The sequence below is a fragment of the Numida meleagris genome, chromosome 10, assembly GCF_002078875.1.
Source record: "Numida meleagris isolate 19003 breed g44 Domestic line chromosome 10, NumMel1.0, whole genome shotgun sequence".
Classification (NCBI taxonomy): Eukaryota; Metazoa; Chordata; class Aves; order Galliformes; family Numididae; genus Numida; species Numida meleagris.
The window spans coordinates 1,098,886-1,114,106 of record NC_034418.1 but is presented as its reverse complement, the minus strand read 5'-3'; the positions used below and the strand labels follow the sequence as shown (position 1 = coordinate 1,114,106).

Genomic DNA, 15,221 nt, shown 5'->3' with positions numbered 1-15,221 from the left:
CCCGCCCCGCTGAGCCTGGCAGCTCCCAGCACTCGGGACCAGGCGCCCAAGGCAGGAGACCCAGCTCCAACTGGGTGTAAAAGCAAGGCACGGTTACCGAGCACACACACAGAAACCAGGTCAGCCAGCGAGCAGCGAGGTGACAGAGAGGGCTGCAGGACAGCCCCAGGAACCGCTCCCATCCACGCTACAGCCTCAGCCGGGAGGGCACCCTACAGCCCCCACTTCAAGCCTCCTCCTGGCCCCCTCTGCCCTGAAGGCAGCAGGGCTGCTCCGAGCTAACCGAGCACGCTGCCTCCACCACAGCAACCACACAGCTCTCTGCACACCGTCACCTGCGGCTGACAGCACGGCATGATTTCATCCCACCACCCTGCACCCCGGGCACGGGGTGGGGGAGGAACGCCCACGACCAGAGCAGAACCAGCAGCACAGAACCAGCTGCTCCCATCGTCCTGCAGCATCCTCCCGGCCCAAAGAAAGCAGCCAGCGAGCACACACGTTAATCCATTATTATTTATTAGCTGTACAGCAGTATATTCTCCTTCCCAGCTTTCAAACCCCATTACATATTTTATAACAGTATTTTTTTTTTTTTTCCATGTTGGCTTCCTAAAATAATGAAAAATATCACACAGTACAGCTAAGTACAAAAATGCATCAACCTAGAGTCTGATAGCTAAACTGATAGCTCTCTTAAAAGCGATACATAGAAGAAAAAATTTGTTTGAAATCAGCAAGACTGAGGCTCTATAAAAAGCTTACATATTTTAACATGTGACAGTTTCATATACAGGCATCATTTGTATTTCACATTATTCCTTTTGTCTTTATTAGAGATCCAAAAATGGTGTAATTACTGACCTATTAAAATTTCCCGGCCCAGGTTTTTGAGGGCTGCAGTGACCCACGTAAAAAAAAAATCACCGCTTCTGTCTTAACAAAGGCTTCATCAACACAAAATACAACTACGAGATAGAGCAAAGAAAATGTAGTCGTCAGGTTATAACTCAACAAGAGGGTTAATTACACGTGTTTCCAAGGCTGGCTCCGTGTGCTTCAAAGCCAGCTCTCACGTGGGGGGTTTTTCCTGCTGTTCTGCAAGCAATAGTCTGGGGAACGCTTCTCCTCTACGTGATCGGTGATCAGCAGCTTCTCCAGCATTCACACTATTGATCCTCTTTATCACTCAGTTCCAAAGGAATTAAAATACCGGGCTTTATTTAAACTGTATTTTTGCATACCTCTTAATTAATGGAAAAAGATTAAAATGTAAAAAAAAAAAAAAGTTATTTACAAGCTTGACCATTACAGAAATGCTTTGCAGAAAGCAAAGCACGTTAAGGACAGAAACCAGTTGGAGCATGCCAAAACTACCGTGTGCAGCCGACTTGGAGAACCAGAGCTAGTCAGTGGGGGAAAGCAAAAAACATTTAAAAAGTCTAGAACCCTCCCAAGTCTGCATTTACAGTTAAAAACACTACCGAGAGAAGGAGGCTCGAGGACTCTGGGAACTGGAAGGGCAAAGTCCGGAGTGGTTTACCACATATTCTAGTCAAGGCTTCCACTTCTGGATAATAAAACTCGTTGCACGTAAAGCTGGCCGTCCCGGGACCCTGTTTTACAATGCAGTTCAGAACAAAACTAATCAAGCACCTCACGGGAAACCCTCATGGACTCCGAAGCATTTCCTAATGTTCCATGATCCTGTAATGCTAACATAAAAACAGCAAGTTCTAGTTAAATCACATTCTAACATCATTTGGAAGTTTTATTTCCCAGTATGTTTGGTAAAATGGTCTAAAATGATGCATTTCCCAAAGCCAAGAAAAAAGGTAAAAGGAAAAAAAAAAATAGATTTGAGCCGCTTAAACACAGCCCAGGCCAGTTCAGACACCCGGCGTGGTCCTCCTCCATCACCGGTCCATCATGCTGAGAATCATCTCAGGAGTGAGGTCTCCGTTTGGAGCTTCCACTACAGCAGGCTGAGCTTCCTCCTCTTCCTCTACTGTTTCTGCATCAGGTTCTTTCTTTACTTCGACTATAATGTTTTCGATTTCACCAGTGTTCTGGTCTTCAACCTGAATGATTGCTGCAGCTGGAGGGGCAGAAAAGAAAGGGGGAGAGAAAAAACAGCAGAGGTTTTTAACCGGTTCCAGAGCTGCTTCCCTCAGGTGACTTCTCAGTACATACTTAGGACTTCTGCATGGAAAACAAAGGCATTCCCTCCTCACTGGAGAGTAACTCAACGTGCCTCACTCATCTGCAAATCAGCCCTCCACTTCCTCCCCCCTGCACGAAGATGTGCTAACAGGACAAACCTAGGCATGCTGCAGCTTTAAGACTACCTTCAAAGAAAGCATTTTGCACAGCAGCCAACGAAGCAGACTACAGCAGCGCATGGGTGCGGGTCAGACCGGCCCCTCTTCACTCACAGCGAAGAGCAAAGCTTCCAATTTAGGGAAGTCCAGTCACACTTGTGACAACGTCAGCACGCGAAGCTCCCCCATGCTGTGATGCAGGAAGGACGGAGGCCACACCTGTAGCACTGAGCAGACGGCCAAGGCCCTGGGGAGCTATCACCCTCTGCAGGAACGGATTTGCCCTTTCCGCTTTGTTCCCAGTATTTTTAACTCAGCCTTTGCACAGTTATTGATTTCTCTTTGGAAGGAGAGAACTCTGCAGGGCTGAAGCTACGCCCGCACGCTCAGAAATGCAAGCACGCTCGTTTGTGGTAGGAACACTACAGCAATTGTACAGTTAACAGTAACCGTACAGCAAGTGACACAAAGAAAGGAGCAGTCTGCACATCTGTGAGTTGGAATAATGCTGATGAAAAAAATCCTCTCCTTCTTTGCATAGTCTGAAGCAACTATGCTTCCTCCTGACCAGAAAACACGCACAACTTATTTCAAGCCAATGGTGCAGCTTTTGCAAAGTACAGACAAGTGCAATTATTATTTTTTTTTTTTTAAAACAAGCTCCCTTGAGAGGAGCAGAGCTCTTACAAGAATGGTCCAATCAAAGAACAAAAGCAGTTCAAGCAGCCTAACAATGAGCTTCGAGCAGTGACTTACGCTGGGATTGCTTTGTTTGGGTGGCGGCTTTGCCTGGTGGTCTTCCTCTCCTCTTCTTACTGGGAGGTGGTGCAGGAGCCTCTGGCTCGACCTCTGGTTCAGCCTCAATTTCTACTGCTGTCTCCTCCTCATCTTCATTATCATCCAAATCTGGTTCAGCGTTCTCCTCTAAAAGAAGCATTGGATCGAGTCAGACTTCAGCTCAGACAAGACTGAAATACCTACCCACAGAGAACCACCACCCAATCCTCGACCACAAGGAGTCGAGTCGGAACAAAATGCAAACTTGCTCTGCCAAGAAGCTGGTGGCGTGGATGTCAGCCTGTCACCTCACCTTAGAAGCAAGGAACTGCCACTTAGTCAAGTTTCTTTTTTCCTTCTATGTAAGGTTATGTGATAAAAGCTCCTCTGAAGGAGCTCAGAAAGACAGTGGCAGGAGGGGAGCTCACATAACAGGCTGCTGGGCTGTTCCACACTCATCAGGAGCCATTAGATCCAAGTCCCACCTGGATACATTTCCCACTGGCAGCGGTGACTGCAGTGTCTCTATGACACATTCTAGAACTCCAGTGATCCAACACCAAGTCTCCCAGCCCTCAAGAAACAACAGTGCCACATTTTTTTCTGTTGTTGTTAAGTAGGTAGGAAATCGGGACTGCAGCTCCCTAACTGGAACTTATGTCCAAGAATTCAAATCCTTATGTTGAATATGGCAGAGCCACACAAAACTGGGGGGGTTCTTAAGCAATGGAGTTAAACACAGCTCTGTAGATCACACATTGTGCTTTCCAGTGCCACCACTAAACAGCAGCATACCAACCAGTGACCAAAAGGATCTTCCCTAGAACCTCTTTCCTGAGGCAAGAGAGCCCACTACAGTACATTTGAAGGCTGTACAGCTCCCATCCAGCTCTGCGCCTTATTGCATTTTGGAACTGATTCCAATCCAACAGCCTGACAGCAAGCTTCGTTTATGAGGATGGATAGCAATAGGACAAGGGGGAATGGTTTTAAACTGAGACAGGGTAGGTTTATGTTACATATAAGGAGGAAGTTTTTCCACACAGAGCATGGTGATGCACTGGAACAGGTTGCCCAAGGAGGCTGTGGATGCCCCGTCCTGGAGGCATTTAAGGCCAGGCTGGACGTGGCTCTGGGCAGCCTGGTCTAGAGGTTGGCAGCCCTGCACTCAGCAGGGAGGTTGAAACTCGATCTTTGAGGTCCTTTTCAACCCAGGCCATTCTAGGATTCTGTATCTTCTTGCAGCTTTTATATTGTTAACTGAGCTAATCACTCCAAACCTTACACCTCCGAGTACTCCCTGAAGTTACTATGGTTAGCACCAGCAACACACTCAAGATGCCTAGCGCATGACCAAGGTGATCCATCACAAGGGCCTGTTTTGTCACAGCTTTGCTCACCATATTCAATGTGGAATTGCTCACCATACACAATGTGGAAGTTGTAGAAACTCATGAAGCTGCAGATCAAGAGATAAGAACGCTGAATGCTCAAATTCTCAAAAGTGAACGTAGTTAGAACCTCTTTCTTACTGCTACTCAGCTCACGCTGGTGAATTGCTTCTCCATCAGATGACTCCTGAGGGACTCAGCCCAAACTTGGCAACTCATCTGAGGCTGAAGGAGCTGTGTCAGCCAGGGACTCTGAGCCACAGCCACACAATGCTCATCAGCTCACCTAACAAGCATGACTCCTGACCAGCTTCCCCAGAACCTGGTTTGAAGCCCACACCGCACTGACTAAGTAATAAGTTCACTAGAAGCCTCCAAACCAGACGTTAAAACTCCAGAACCACTTGGTTTAAGCTAGTTTCTATCAAGATGGTTATTCTTCTTTGGCCCCTAAATCCTGCCATGTTTTACATGAACTATTAGTTACCCACGCTTTATCCAGTGGACTATAACACACTGTTCCCAAGTATCTGTACAAACATGAGTTTAAGAAATTATGTATTATTACTTAGTTTCTGCTGTCAAGGTTTACACAACCACCAGTTTGACCATACCTGTCTCATTTCCTGTAAAACCTGTCTGTCACTTAAGATTTCCAGATACACATTCTCTAACCTACATCCCTTCATTAATTACACAAGGGACTTCAGATGAAAGACTACTTTGCAATACTACTTTAGCAGAATCATCTTTCATCTGGTTAGTCTTTAGGTTCCATCTGGATTTTCTTGCTGAAGATACGATGGTTTTTCCCTTAGCAAGAGGAAAGACTATGAGCTTTTCCTTCACCAAGAATACCTCAATGAAGGCAAGCAGTTTACCTGCAGAAACAGTTTGCCTCTCTGTTCTGGAGAAGCTTACAGACAGTAGCCACTCTGTTTTGAGCTGCACCTAACTCATCTTTTGGCACTTGACTTGGCAAGCCAGGTGCCCCTCAGTGGCCATCTTCCCAACACCAGTGTATGTGCAAAAACATCTGTCAGGTGGAAGACACCAACAGCTCCCTGGACCCTTTAATCAGCTCAGCAGGTCTTTCACAACAGCCCACAAATTGCTAGTACTCTATCATTTTCTTGGAGGTTCCCATCCTTTCCTACCAGAAGAAGCCAAGCCTTTCAACACTGGGGTTGGCTGTTTGGACATGCCACATGCTTTCCTGCAGCAGAGAAGTAGGAGCATAGGACATTTCACAGCAGAGAAACACACCACTTCTTTTTGGGATGCTGAAAACACACACAAAAGCAGGAAGGACAGGGACTGTGCAGCCAAGGCAAGGGGCAAGAGAAGTGGGTTTTTTGTCCCCAACCAACTACTCAGGCTTTAGAAGAGGACAGGATGGCAGAATTTGTGCTACCCCCTACAGGCAGTCATCTCTGTACTTGGTCACGTACTATTATTTTTGTACTTACTAACCAGATAAACGCCTTTCAATTACCAGAATAAACCTACAAAAATGGCAAACTAACAGCTAACACAGAGTGAATCCCAGGTGTGTAGCTCTCAGCATGTACTGTGCTGCTCCTTACCACTATCAGAGGAATCTTCCTTCTTAGAGCGCATCTTCCTCTTTCGGCCACGTTTGCCCTTCTTTGTCTCTCCTCCATTCTCTCCCTCTCCACCATCTAGGCCAGAGCAGTTATCAGCATGTCTGGCCATTGTGTTCTACTCCATGGAGGAAAGAGAAAAGAACAAAAAAAACAAAGCATGCACTGAAATCAAGATCAAGCACTCCAGCCCTATGTTTATAAACATATTTCTGATAACTTACTTGTGAGTTTTTGTGAGTGTGAGTGTGTGTTTTCTTAATAAATGAGTGAAAACGCATAAGTTTATTCCAATAACTCTTATGAATGAAGTTGAATTTTCACACTGCTTTTGATGTTCATGTTCATACATGACAGTATTAGTTCTGAATTATATCACGTGCTCTCTCAGAAAGAAGCGAGTGCTCTATTTAAAATGTCAGTATAGTCCCTGTACCTCAGCCACCCTTCCCTCTGGGGAAGCACATCATCCTTCCCGTTCCCCCTTCCCCACCAGCCTTCATTCCACTGAAAACCAACACAGTGTTAATTCAGAGCAGTGTGTGCCCTTACCCTGCGAGTGAATGTTTTACCACACTTGGAACAGACAAAGGCAGCAGGGACGAAGTTGGGATCGTGGTATCGTTTGAAGTGCATATCGAGGAGCTGTTTCTGACGGAAGGTTTTATCGCAATGGCTGCAGGCATAAGGCTTTTCTCCAGTATGGGTCCGTTTGTGCATGACCATGTGCCGCTCCTGAGGGACAAGAGAGACACAAGAAGTAACCTGAGAACTCATGCAACCACAGAAGAGCTGATTTTTGGCCAAGAGCCCAAAACTTTGGGTTAAGAGCAGTATCAGAAAAAGATGATTCTGCAGGAATGGGTGTACATCCTGGCTGACAGCACATTCAGTCCTAGCTATTCACATTCCACATGGACTCTTACCAACCCTTTCTCAACAGATACACCAGCATTGTGACCTATCCCCTTTAGAGGGGGCTCCCTAAAGGTGAGCACCACACCAAGAGACAAAAGCCAGTGAACTCTCCTTCACCTGCTCCCTTCAGAAGAAGGGGAGAGCTAATTTGACCTCAACAGCCAGACCAACTTCACAGCTAAGATTCCTCCCTCCTGTTTTTACCTCCTGTGCCGAAGCCCACGAGGGGTGCCAGCTGCACAACTCACCTGTCTGCATGCATAATCGCACTGGTCGCACTTGAAGCGCTTCTCGTTCTTGTGAGACTTTTGATGCTGTATGAGGGCGTAGCGCTCATGGAACACAGCATCACAGTAGCGACACTTCTTGCCCTGTTCAATGTAGGAATGCTGCTTTCGCAAATGAACACCTAGGAGCAAAGAACCAGAGGCTTTCATCACCTTGGCTTTCCAAGCATTGAAGACATTAGCCCATAGTCCCTCACCACTTCTCCCCTCCACATTTTCTCGGGTTCAAGCCAGGAGAGTGAACCATTAATTCAGAGTTCTACCAAAGAAGTAAGGCTCACAAATAAAAGCAATCAGAACAATTTCTTGACTGAAAGGTCTCTGCCAAGTTTTGCCACAGGATTCTAGATTTAGTAGTTGGTAGCAATCTGTCAGCACAGCGCACTTCCAAGTGGTAAAGGATTTGATGTTGTGCCACATAAGTTAAAAAATTATATGCAAAGAAGTGGCACCTTAAATGGGTTTTTCCAAACAATCTATGCTAGCCTTAAAGCACAGCAGCCAACAGGGACACCAAGTCTGCTTCTGGCAGCATGCATCCACAAGGACTCTCTTGGGGGACAGCACAATGTGGTTTTTTTTGCTAGCAATGCTTATGCAACACACAAGGATTATAGAAGTAAAACATAACAGTTCACAAGCCACTTAAGACCACTCTGCTCTGAACTGCCTGAATTCAGCCAGAAGCCTGGTAATACATTGGAAACAGGATTTTCTGCAGGATTACAAGTCAGTGACAGGGCTAGAAGGTGATAGGGATACCAGGTTTTAGTCATTTCTTCAAAACACTCAAACTAAGAGCATATCACAGCTGCACAAGGCAGCCTGTTGTAGACTACAGCGTTATTAGAAGAAAAATTCTTCATAGCTAACATCAGTTTTTTCTCTGCTGTAAATCAGTTCCCATTTGCTCTGGTAGACACCTGACATCAGCTGGCTGCCACCCCTCGTTGTAGCATTTCATATTCGTTTTAATTGGAAGGCAGCCTGCCTTTCCATGACGTGGTTGATATTTTGCTTACAGACTGCAAGTTCTGCCAAATGGTGGCTTCTTCCTTCTCAGCTGCTCTGGGCTGACATTATTTTTCACCTTCTTGTACATCAGAGAGCTCGCCTGCTGGAATCACTGGGTACTGCTCACTAGATAACACTCTCTACTGCAAGGACTCAGGGCTTTTGTGGCAATCCTGTCTGGCTATTCTGCCTGTAGCACACAGCTCCACTTCCTGGAAAATGAAAGTATTTGTTCACATTCAAGCCCATTAGCTGAGTGAAGATGCATGTGGATGAAATGTAACAGCTTCCAATATGCAGGAAGTCAAGTCAATTGACCTTTGGTTTCTCAAATCTAATCCACGTGCAATTGGTAATGCTAGTCTCAATTCAATAAATGCCTCCTTTGAGGCGTTTTCAGTCCCCACCTATGGGCCTGAAAAATAGCAGCTTGCCTCGTATGTTTGGATAGCATCCTACACTTTCAAATAATTAAAAGAAACTGAACAATCTCAGTCAGCAGCAATTATGGGAAGCTAAGCATGTATTAGAAGCTCCATATCTAAGTCTGTGCTTCACTTTGTGCAGTTACCAGAACGGTTAGGTTAAAAAGCAGACAGCAGTTGGGTCAAATGAACTCTAATTCTGGGAAAAGGTTTCTGCAGCACTTTCAACAAGTGACCACTTTTCTGAGGTACGTACCCAAGTCGCTCTTTCTCGCTATGACAGTATCACAGTGAGGACAGTGAAATTTGGCCACGTTCTCCGTGTGCTTCTGCAGAATGTGCATCTTCATGGTACCACTCTGAGTGAAGCGAGCATGGCAGATGTAACATTCATATGGCTTCTCTCCTACAGTAGCAGAAGGAAAAGAAATAGCACAAGTACTTTTACTGAAATAACATCTAACCAAGCTCTCAGAAACTCGCAGTAGACAGAAGGTACAAACAGTGACTCTAGAAAGAGGGACATTGAGCTCTTTCTCTAGAAGTTTTTGTTCTTGTATGCATCTTTCCACCAAGAAACTCAAATCTACTCTTTAAACACAGCAGTTAAATTAATATCCTTACTTGGAGAAAGTGCAGGGAAGACCTACCTGCAGGCTGCCACAAGACAGCACGCGGAAGCAGATTTTTTGGGGGCAGGGTTTCTGAATACTCAAGTTCAATTTTAGCCATATAATCAACCTGGCATTCCAGCAAACACTCTGTGCTAAACACAATTGCTACTTCCATCAAATTAAAAACTGAGGATCTTTATGCATTACACGCATGAAATGCTTTTGCAACTATGCTGAGCATGAAACTGAAAATGGCTCATCTACAACTGGAACACTAAGAAGGGAAGAGATTTCTCCCATCCTTACTACAAGCATTTTATCACCTCACAGTGAAACTGGAATCCTCCAAGCTCACTTTTCGGGGTAGTAATTCCTACTGGCTTATGTATTTACTGGTGCTTATAAATTACGGTGTATATTTTTCAGCTGCAAACTGTGATAAAGGTTTTTACATGAAATAAAAAAACATCTATTTTGCCAATTAAGAGTGTCAGCTCGTATATTATGCAGTTTCAGCACTCTGACACCGAAACACGGATACCACTAAAATGAAAAACACGTCAGCAATACCAGAGTGGGTCCTCATGTGCCTCTTCAGCTTATAAGTATCCCTGCTGGCATAGCTGCACAAGCTGCACTGGAACGGACGCTCCCCAGTGTGAGAACGAATGTGGCGTTTCAATTTGCTAACCTGAAAGAGCAAGACTGAAGTTAGCATAGATGAGCAGGCCCGACTTCCAAAAAGCACAAGAAGTCAGTCAAGAATTTAAGGTAGCTGACTTTTGTCTTATCTCGCCAACAAAGCAAACAGGAGCAAGCACGTTTCAATTCCATTCTCATGCTGCACACAACCTCTCCCTCCCACTGTACTTTGCAGTCATGCTCCTAGTCTTGCTTGACGCTTATTCCCACGTTCAGTGCAGCCCCATTTAGGGCCTCATTCTCACCTCACTGATATCAGCCATCTCAAGAATTTGAGGACATGCTAAAATTTGAAGCTAGCTTGGAGAGACAAAAGAAAGTGTTCTGGTAGAGCAAGTGCCTAAGGAACTTGGGAGGTGGGGACAATAGGCAGCGTAATGTCCTCCACACCATTTATTTTCCCCCAGAGGGTGCTTTCTTGGGTGCTCTCCAGTTACTTTGAGGTGATCAAACTTGCTAAAAACAATTCTAGATCTGCAGTCAACAAGGTGAAAATTTCTTTACTCTCCTTCTGCTTTTATCTAGAAGACAGGAATCAAGTCATTTTCTGCTCAAGTATGAGCACACTGCATAATCAAGAGCTGCTGTCCACAGAAGGGAGCACAAGCTCACATTAAGACAAATTGGGTCTTAATTCATACTGTGAATATCACTGCAACAGTCTGACATTCAAACCTCAGCACTGCAGTCACAGCACGGAGATAAAGACTGACCCCCCCCCCCCCCCGACTCGATGCTGCCCACTGACCTTCTTCCACTGCACACACTGCATTTTAAACCATCTCTCATCCTGCTCAAATCTCTCTTCCCTACCATGTTGTGTGATTTCTGTTACAATTCAAAGGCTGTCCTGAAGCACAACTAACTGCCCTGCACAGAGCATACTCCAGCAAATGACGCTTTGCTTGCAAATTAGATAATCATCTGATATAAGCAAAGCTGCTTTTCTCTAGGACTGAAGCAAAGGGTCATTCATTTTGGCTGCAGACATCCTAACAACATGAGCACGTAACGTGTCAAGCACACAGCCCTAGAACTGGAGGGCACCTCTGGCCTAAACACACGCCCTGCATAGGAGATGGCTGCCTCCATCAACACAGAGCACGCTACAATTCCTTTCATCTTCTTCAAGACCAATTTCCTTCGTTGCTGTGGTGGTGTTGCACGATTAGCTCACATACCTCCACGCTGGCATAGTCACACATTGAACATTTGAAGGGCTTCTCGTGGGTGTGTTTGTAGCGGCGGTGCCGAACCAACTCCCCGCTGGTCACAAAGGCCATGTCGCAGTCTGGGCACTTGTGAGGGCGAGTACCTGATCGTCGGCAGCAAAAAGGAAGGTGGCATTCCGATTGAGTAACAGAATAGGGCACAGTTTAGTTACCTTTTTACACCAGAAATTTAAGCAACAGCAATAGAAACGTGCTACAGATCCTACCAGAAAGTTATACTGATGTTGTTTATAACCCTTTTTTTTCCCCATTCTGCTTTTGATTCCCTTATTCTTAGCTCCAGCTTATTTCTACAACCTACTTCTTTGCAAGAAGCAATGGCCACACAAAGCCTAGAATACAACTGCTAACACCCAACACAACTGGATTTTCTTTCTTTTTAAGCTTAAGCCAAGCCCAGGGCTGCTTTTTCTTAACCTGTGTATAGGATGGATGAGGTTTGCACCTGACCTGGCCAGGCAGAAAACACCTGCATTCATATGAGAAACGGACAGCAGCACTGCACAGATTCTTCTTTAGCTTGGTTCGTAACTGGAATCAGAAGCATCACCTTGCTTTTGTTCTAAAGGCAGAGCAAATCCTACACAAACAATGCAGGCAGAAGCACGAGTACCTGTGTGAGTGTTGAGGTGGTTCCTCAGTAACGTGACTGTCCGAAACGCCCTGCCACAGAGATGGCACTTGTGTGGTCTTTCATCAGTGTGGCTTTTCATGTGGCGGTCCAAGTTGGAACGACGTGGGCAAGTGTAACTGCACAGTTCACACTGGAATGTCTTCTTTACACCTAAGCCATGAAGAAAATCATCTTTACTTGAGAGTACTGTGGTCTACTGCGTAACATAATAATAGGTCAGCAGGGAAAAGGAAACACCGTGGAGGTTTAGCTAATGTGAGGAACAATCTTGCACCATTACATCCAACTGTACATCCTTAGGAACACAGGCAGTGACTAGTTTGGCTTGGATTTTCCTTTCGTATGCCAGCACTCAATGTTCCTACAGACTCTGAAAAGGGCTCCTTAATTTACAGGTTTAAATTTCCAGAAAGGAAAGTACACACTGCTGCATTTCGCACCATTTACCCTATCCAGCACTTCGTTAAAAAAAAAAATCACAAAGCTAATTGCACTGTTGGTTCCTCATGCAAAACGCACACGCAAACACTTAAATATGTATTAGAGCAAAAACCAGAATCTTTTCAACTGCAGTTATATGGGAATACTAATGTCACAGCATCACACCGAAGCAAATAACTCCTTTACAGCCTATGTGCCTGAGCAACAGCAGAGCTGAGTGCTATAAAATGAGGCAGCACGGGACATTGGGCATGTCTGCTTTACTCCTGCCTGCATCTCCCGAGTCACTGCAACCACACTGCAAGGTTCCCCCACAACAAATCCATTTTCAAAACGCACTCGCAGCTTACCTTTCTTTTTAATTTTTGTTGGTTTCGGCGGCTTCATGTTGCCCACCACCTTTTCTGCATTGACCTCAGACAACAAACCCTCCTGCTGTTCCTCTTCGAAGTCATACACAGAGACATCCACGTCCTTGCCCTCCTCGGTGTAGCGAAGCTTACTCTTTTTGTTTTTCTTTGTTTTTTTGGCCGGTGGCTGATAGTCTGGATCTTTTTGCCAATTGGGATCTTCTTGTGGCTGAAGTTCCCCTTGTTCCAGTGTCTCCACCTCACCGTTAGCGCCCACTTTCACCACCTGGAAGCCTTCTGGTAAAGGCAGGGTGTGACAGATCATGGGCTCTCCCTCCTGCAGGCCTCCTTTGGAAACCTCATTTTCATAAGCTCCCTGAAGCTCTTCCACAGATGTGGTGGCAACAGGTACAGTCACTGGAACGGGTACTTGGACCAGCTGAAGCTCACCCAGGTTTATAGGCTGTTCTTCCATATTAACAACCTGCAGCGTTATGATCTGCGTGTCATCTACCGTAGCCTCCGTTTCCTGAGGCACGGCACCTTCCATTACTTCAGTCTTCATTTGGAGGAGAGTTGGGTCCAGCTGCTCCATCATCACCATCTGCACACCGCTGTTGACATCCTGCACCACGTCCCCTCCGTCTGCCTGGTTTGGTGCTATGTGGCAAGCCTCGTCCTCCTGCCCTCCCTCGCGGCGTCTCTGATAGGTTTTGCGCTCTTTCCCCTTAATAAAAGTTTCGGATTCTTCCACAATGGCTTCAACTGCTTCACCTTCCATTTCACCTTCCTGCTGTAAAAAAAAAAAAAGAACAACAACAAAAGAATGAGTGTTGGGCATCATCCAGTGTCTTTTAACAGCTGCACTTTGTGCACCCTGAGAGGCAAGTGGCCTAACTGAGGCACTGCATGGCTCCTGTATCCAGCAGAACAACTGAGAACTGAAAGGACTCGTTCCTACCAGCACCCTGCCACCATGAACCAAGGCAATCACAGGATGCTGTCTGCAGTGGGACACCCCCACCAGTTATTTGGAACGGAAGGAAAGCAAGAAGTATTATTAAGCAAGATGCATACCCCCAGTTCTTAACAACTGCAAATCCCACAGGCAAGGTCTACCATAATTTTACTCCCTAGCGAGCTTCTTTAGGATTTCACTTCATTTAGATTAGTAATATCAGAGTCTGTCTTTGGCTATACATGTTAAAGACACAAAATTAACATACTGTCACAGGCAAAGAGCTGACACGAAGTATTAAGTTTGAGAACTGCAAGGCTTTTTCAGAAGGAGAAAGGACTAAAAATGAAGACTTCGGTTCTTGCTCCGAATACATTTACTTGTTTCCTACACGCTTAGGTTTCTCGGGGCATGCTCATTAATGAAGAAGGATCCAGGCAGCCAGGCCTGTTTCCTGTGAGCAGCGTGGGGCTCCCTTCCTGCTCCCTTCCTTGGCTGAGAGCACAGTGCCCTCCTCAGGCAGGATGAGCACAGCATGCCCAGCTCTAGCTTCGCTTCGGTGTGAGGGATGGGGGCTCGGAGCAGAGGTGCCAGAACAGCGCTGCTCCCACTGGGGACACCCACATCCCCCTGGTCTCGCTGTTCTTCTCACTTCCCAGGGGCAGCAGCGGTCTCCAGGGGGCACCAGCCACCCACAAATGCCACCATATGGCCCCGTGTGCAGCCCTGCAGGGATGCTGCCTCTTCTTCCTCGTCACCCATCAGCGTTCAGCCTATATGGGCACATGGCTGAAGCACAAGAGATGATGAGAGTGCTGAACGCCAGGCAGCAGCCACAGGAACAGAGCTCTGCTCCTCGCCCTCCAGTAGGTGTGAAACCATCACAGCAAACGATCTTTTAATGATCTTCAAGGGTTTGTAGAAAGGAGAAGCCTTTTCAGGTTTCACCTTTTCCATCCTCCCAAAGGGAGGACGGAGCTAAACAAAAGAATGTGACAAACTGGGTGGGAGGTAACAAGAATGCAGATGAGGGGAAAATGGCACAAGCCCATCTGCAGAGCTAACAGTTCCATCTGATGGAACAAAGCAGAGGTCAGCAGCTCTGATACCAGCACACCCAGCTCCCAGCAGTCCAGGTGGGGCTCTCCTAAGGCTCTCTTTCCTAACTGCATCATTCAAGCTGACAACAAACCTGCAAAGGCACCTAGGAGTGAGCACCCTGTGTGTGCTCCCAGACACTGCACAGCAGGAGCCCCATGGGTGGGAGGGAGCAGCACCCCTTGGGCTGCACAGCAGGATGTCCCTGCGTCCCCAAGAAGCAGGTTACCAGCATCCAAAGGTTTCAGCGTGCTGCTTACAGTGCCAGGAAGGTTTGCCAGCTTAGGAAGGCAGGCTGCTGCTGGGTCCAGGTGAATGGAGACAAGCATGACTTCAAAGGGCACTCACAACAGCAGAAGCGTGCTGTCATTCACCTGAGCCATCCCTGCTCTGTCTCCCACCCTACAGATGGGAGCTGCTCAGCACCTCTCCCCATAGAGCACGTACTCTTGACA

General features: G+C 46.4%; 1 protein-coding gene across 5 annotated transcripts in view; it reads right to left on the bottom strand.

The window, feature by feature from the left end:
* CTCF (CCCTC-binding factor) overlaps nt 503–15,221 on the bottom strand; it is a 28,817-nt gene continuing 14,098 nt past the window's right edge. For all 5 annotated transcript variants that reach the window (XM_021408022.1, XM_021408025.1, XM_021408024.1 and 2 more), the window contains 10 exons: nt 12,711–13,503; nt 11,899–12,069; nt 11,235–11,368; nt 9,922–10,042; nt 8,994–9,143; nt 7,260–7,420; nt 6,646–6,828; nt 6,076–6,211; nt 3,078–3,245; nt 503–2,098 (listed from right to left, as the gene is read on the bottom strand). In XM_021408022.1, coding sequence (XP_021263697.1) covers nt 1,917–2,098; nt 3,078–3,245; nt 6,076–6,211; nt 6,646–6,828; nt 7,260–7,420; nt 8,994–9,143; nt 9,922–10,042; nt 11,235–11,368; nt 11,899–12,069; nt 12,711–13,503 — 2,199 coding nt within the window. In that variant the 3' untranslated portion in view covers nt 503–1,916. The remainder of the gene's footprint in view (nt 2,099–3,077; nt 3,246–6,075; nt 6,212–6,645; nt 6,829–7,259; nt 7,421–8,993; nt 9,144–9,921; nt 10,043–11,234; nt 11,369–11,898; nt 12,070–12,710; nt 13,504–15,221) is intronic.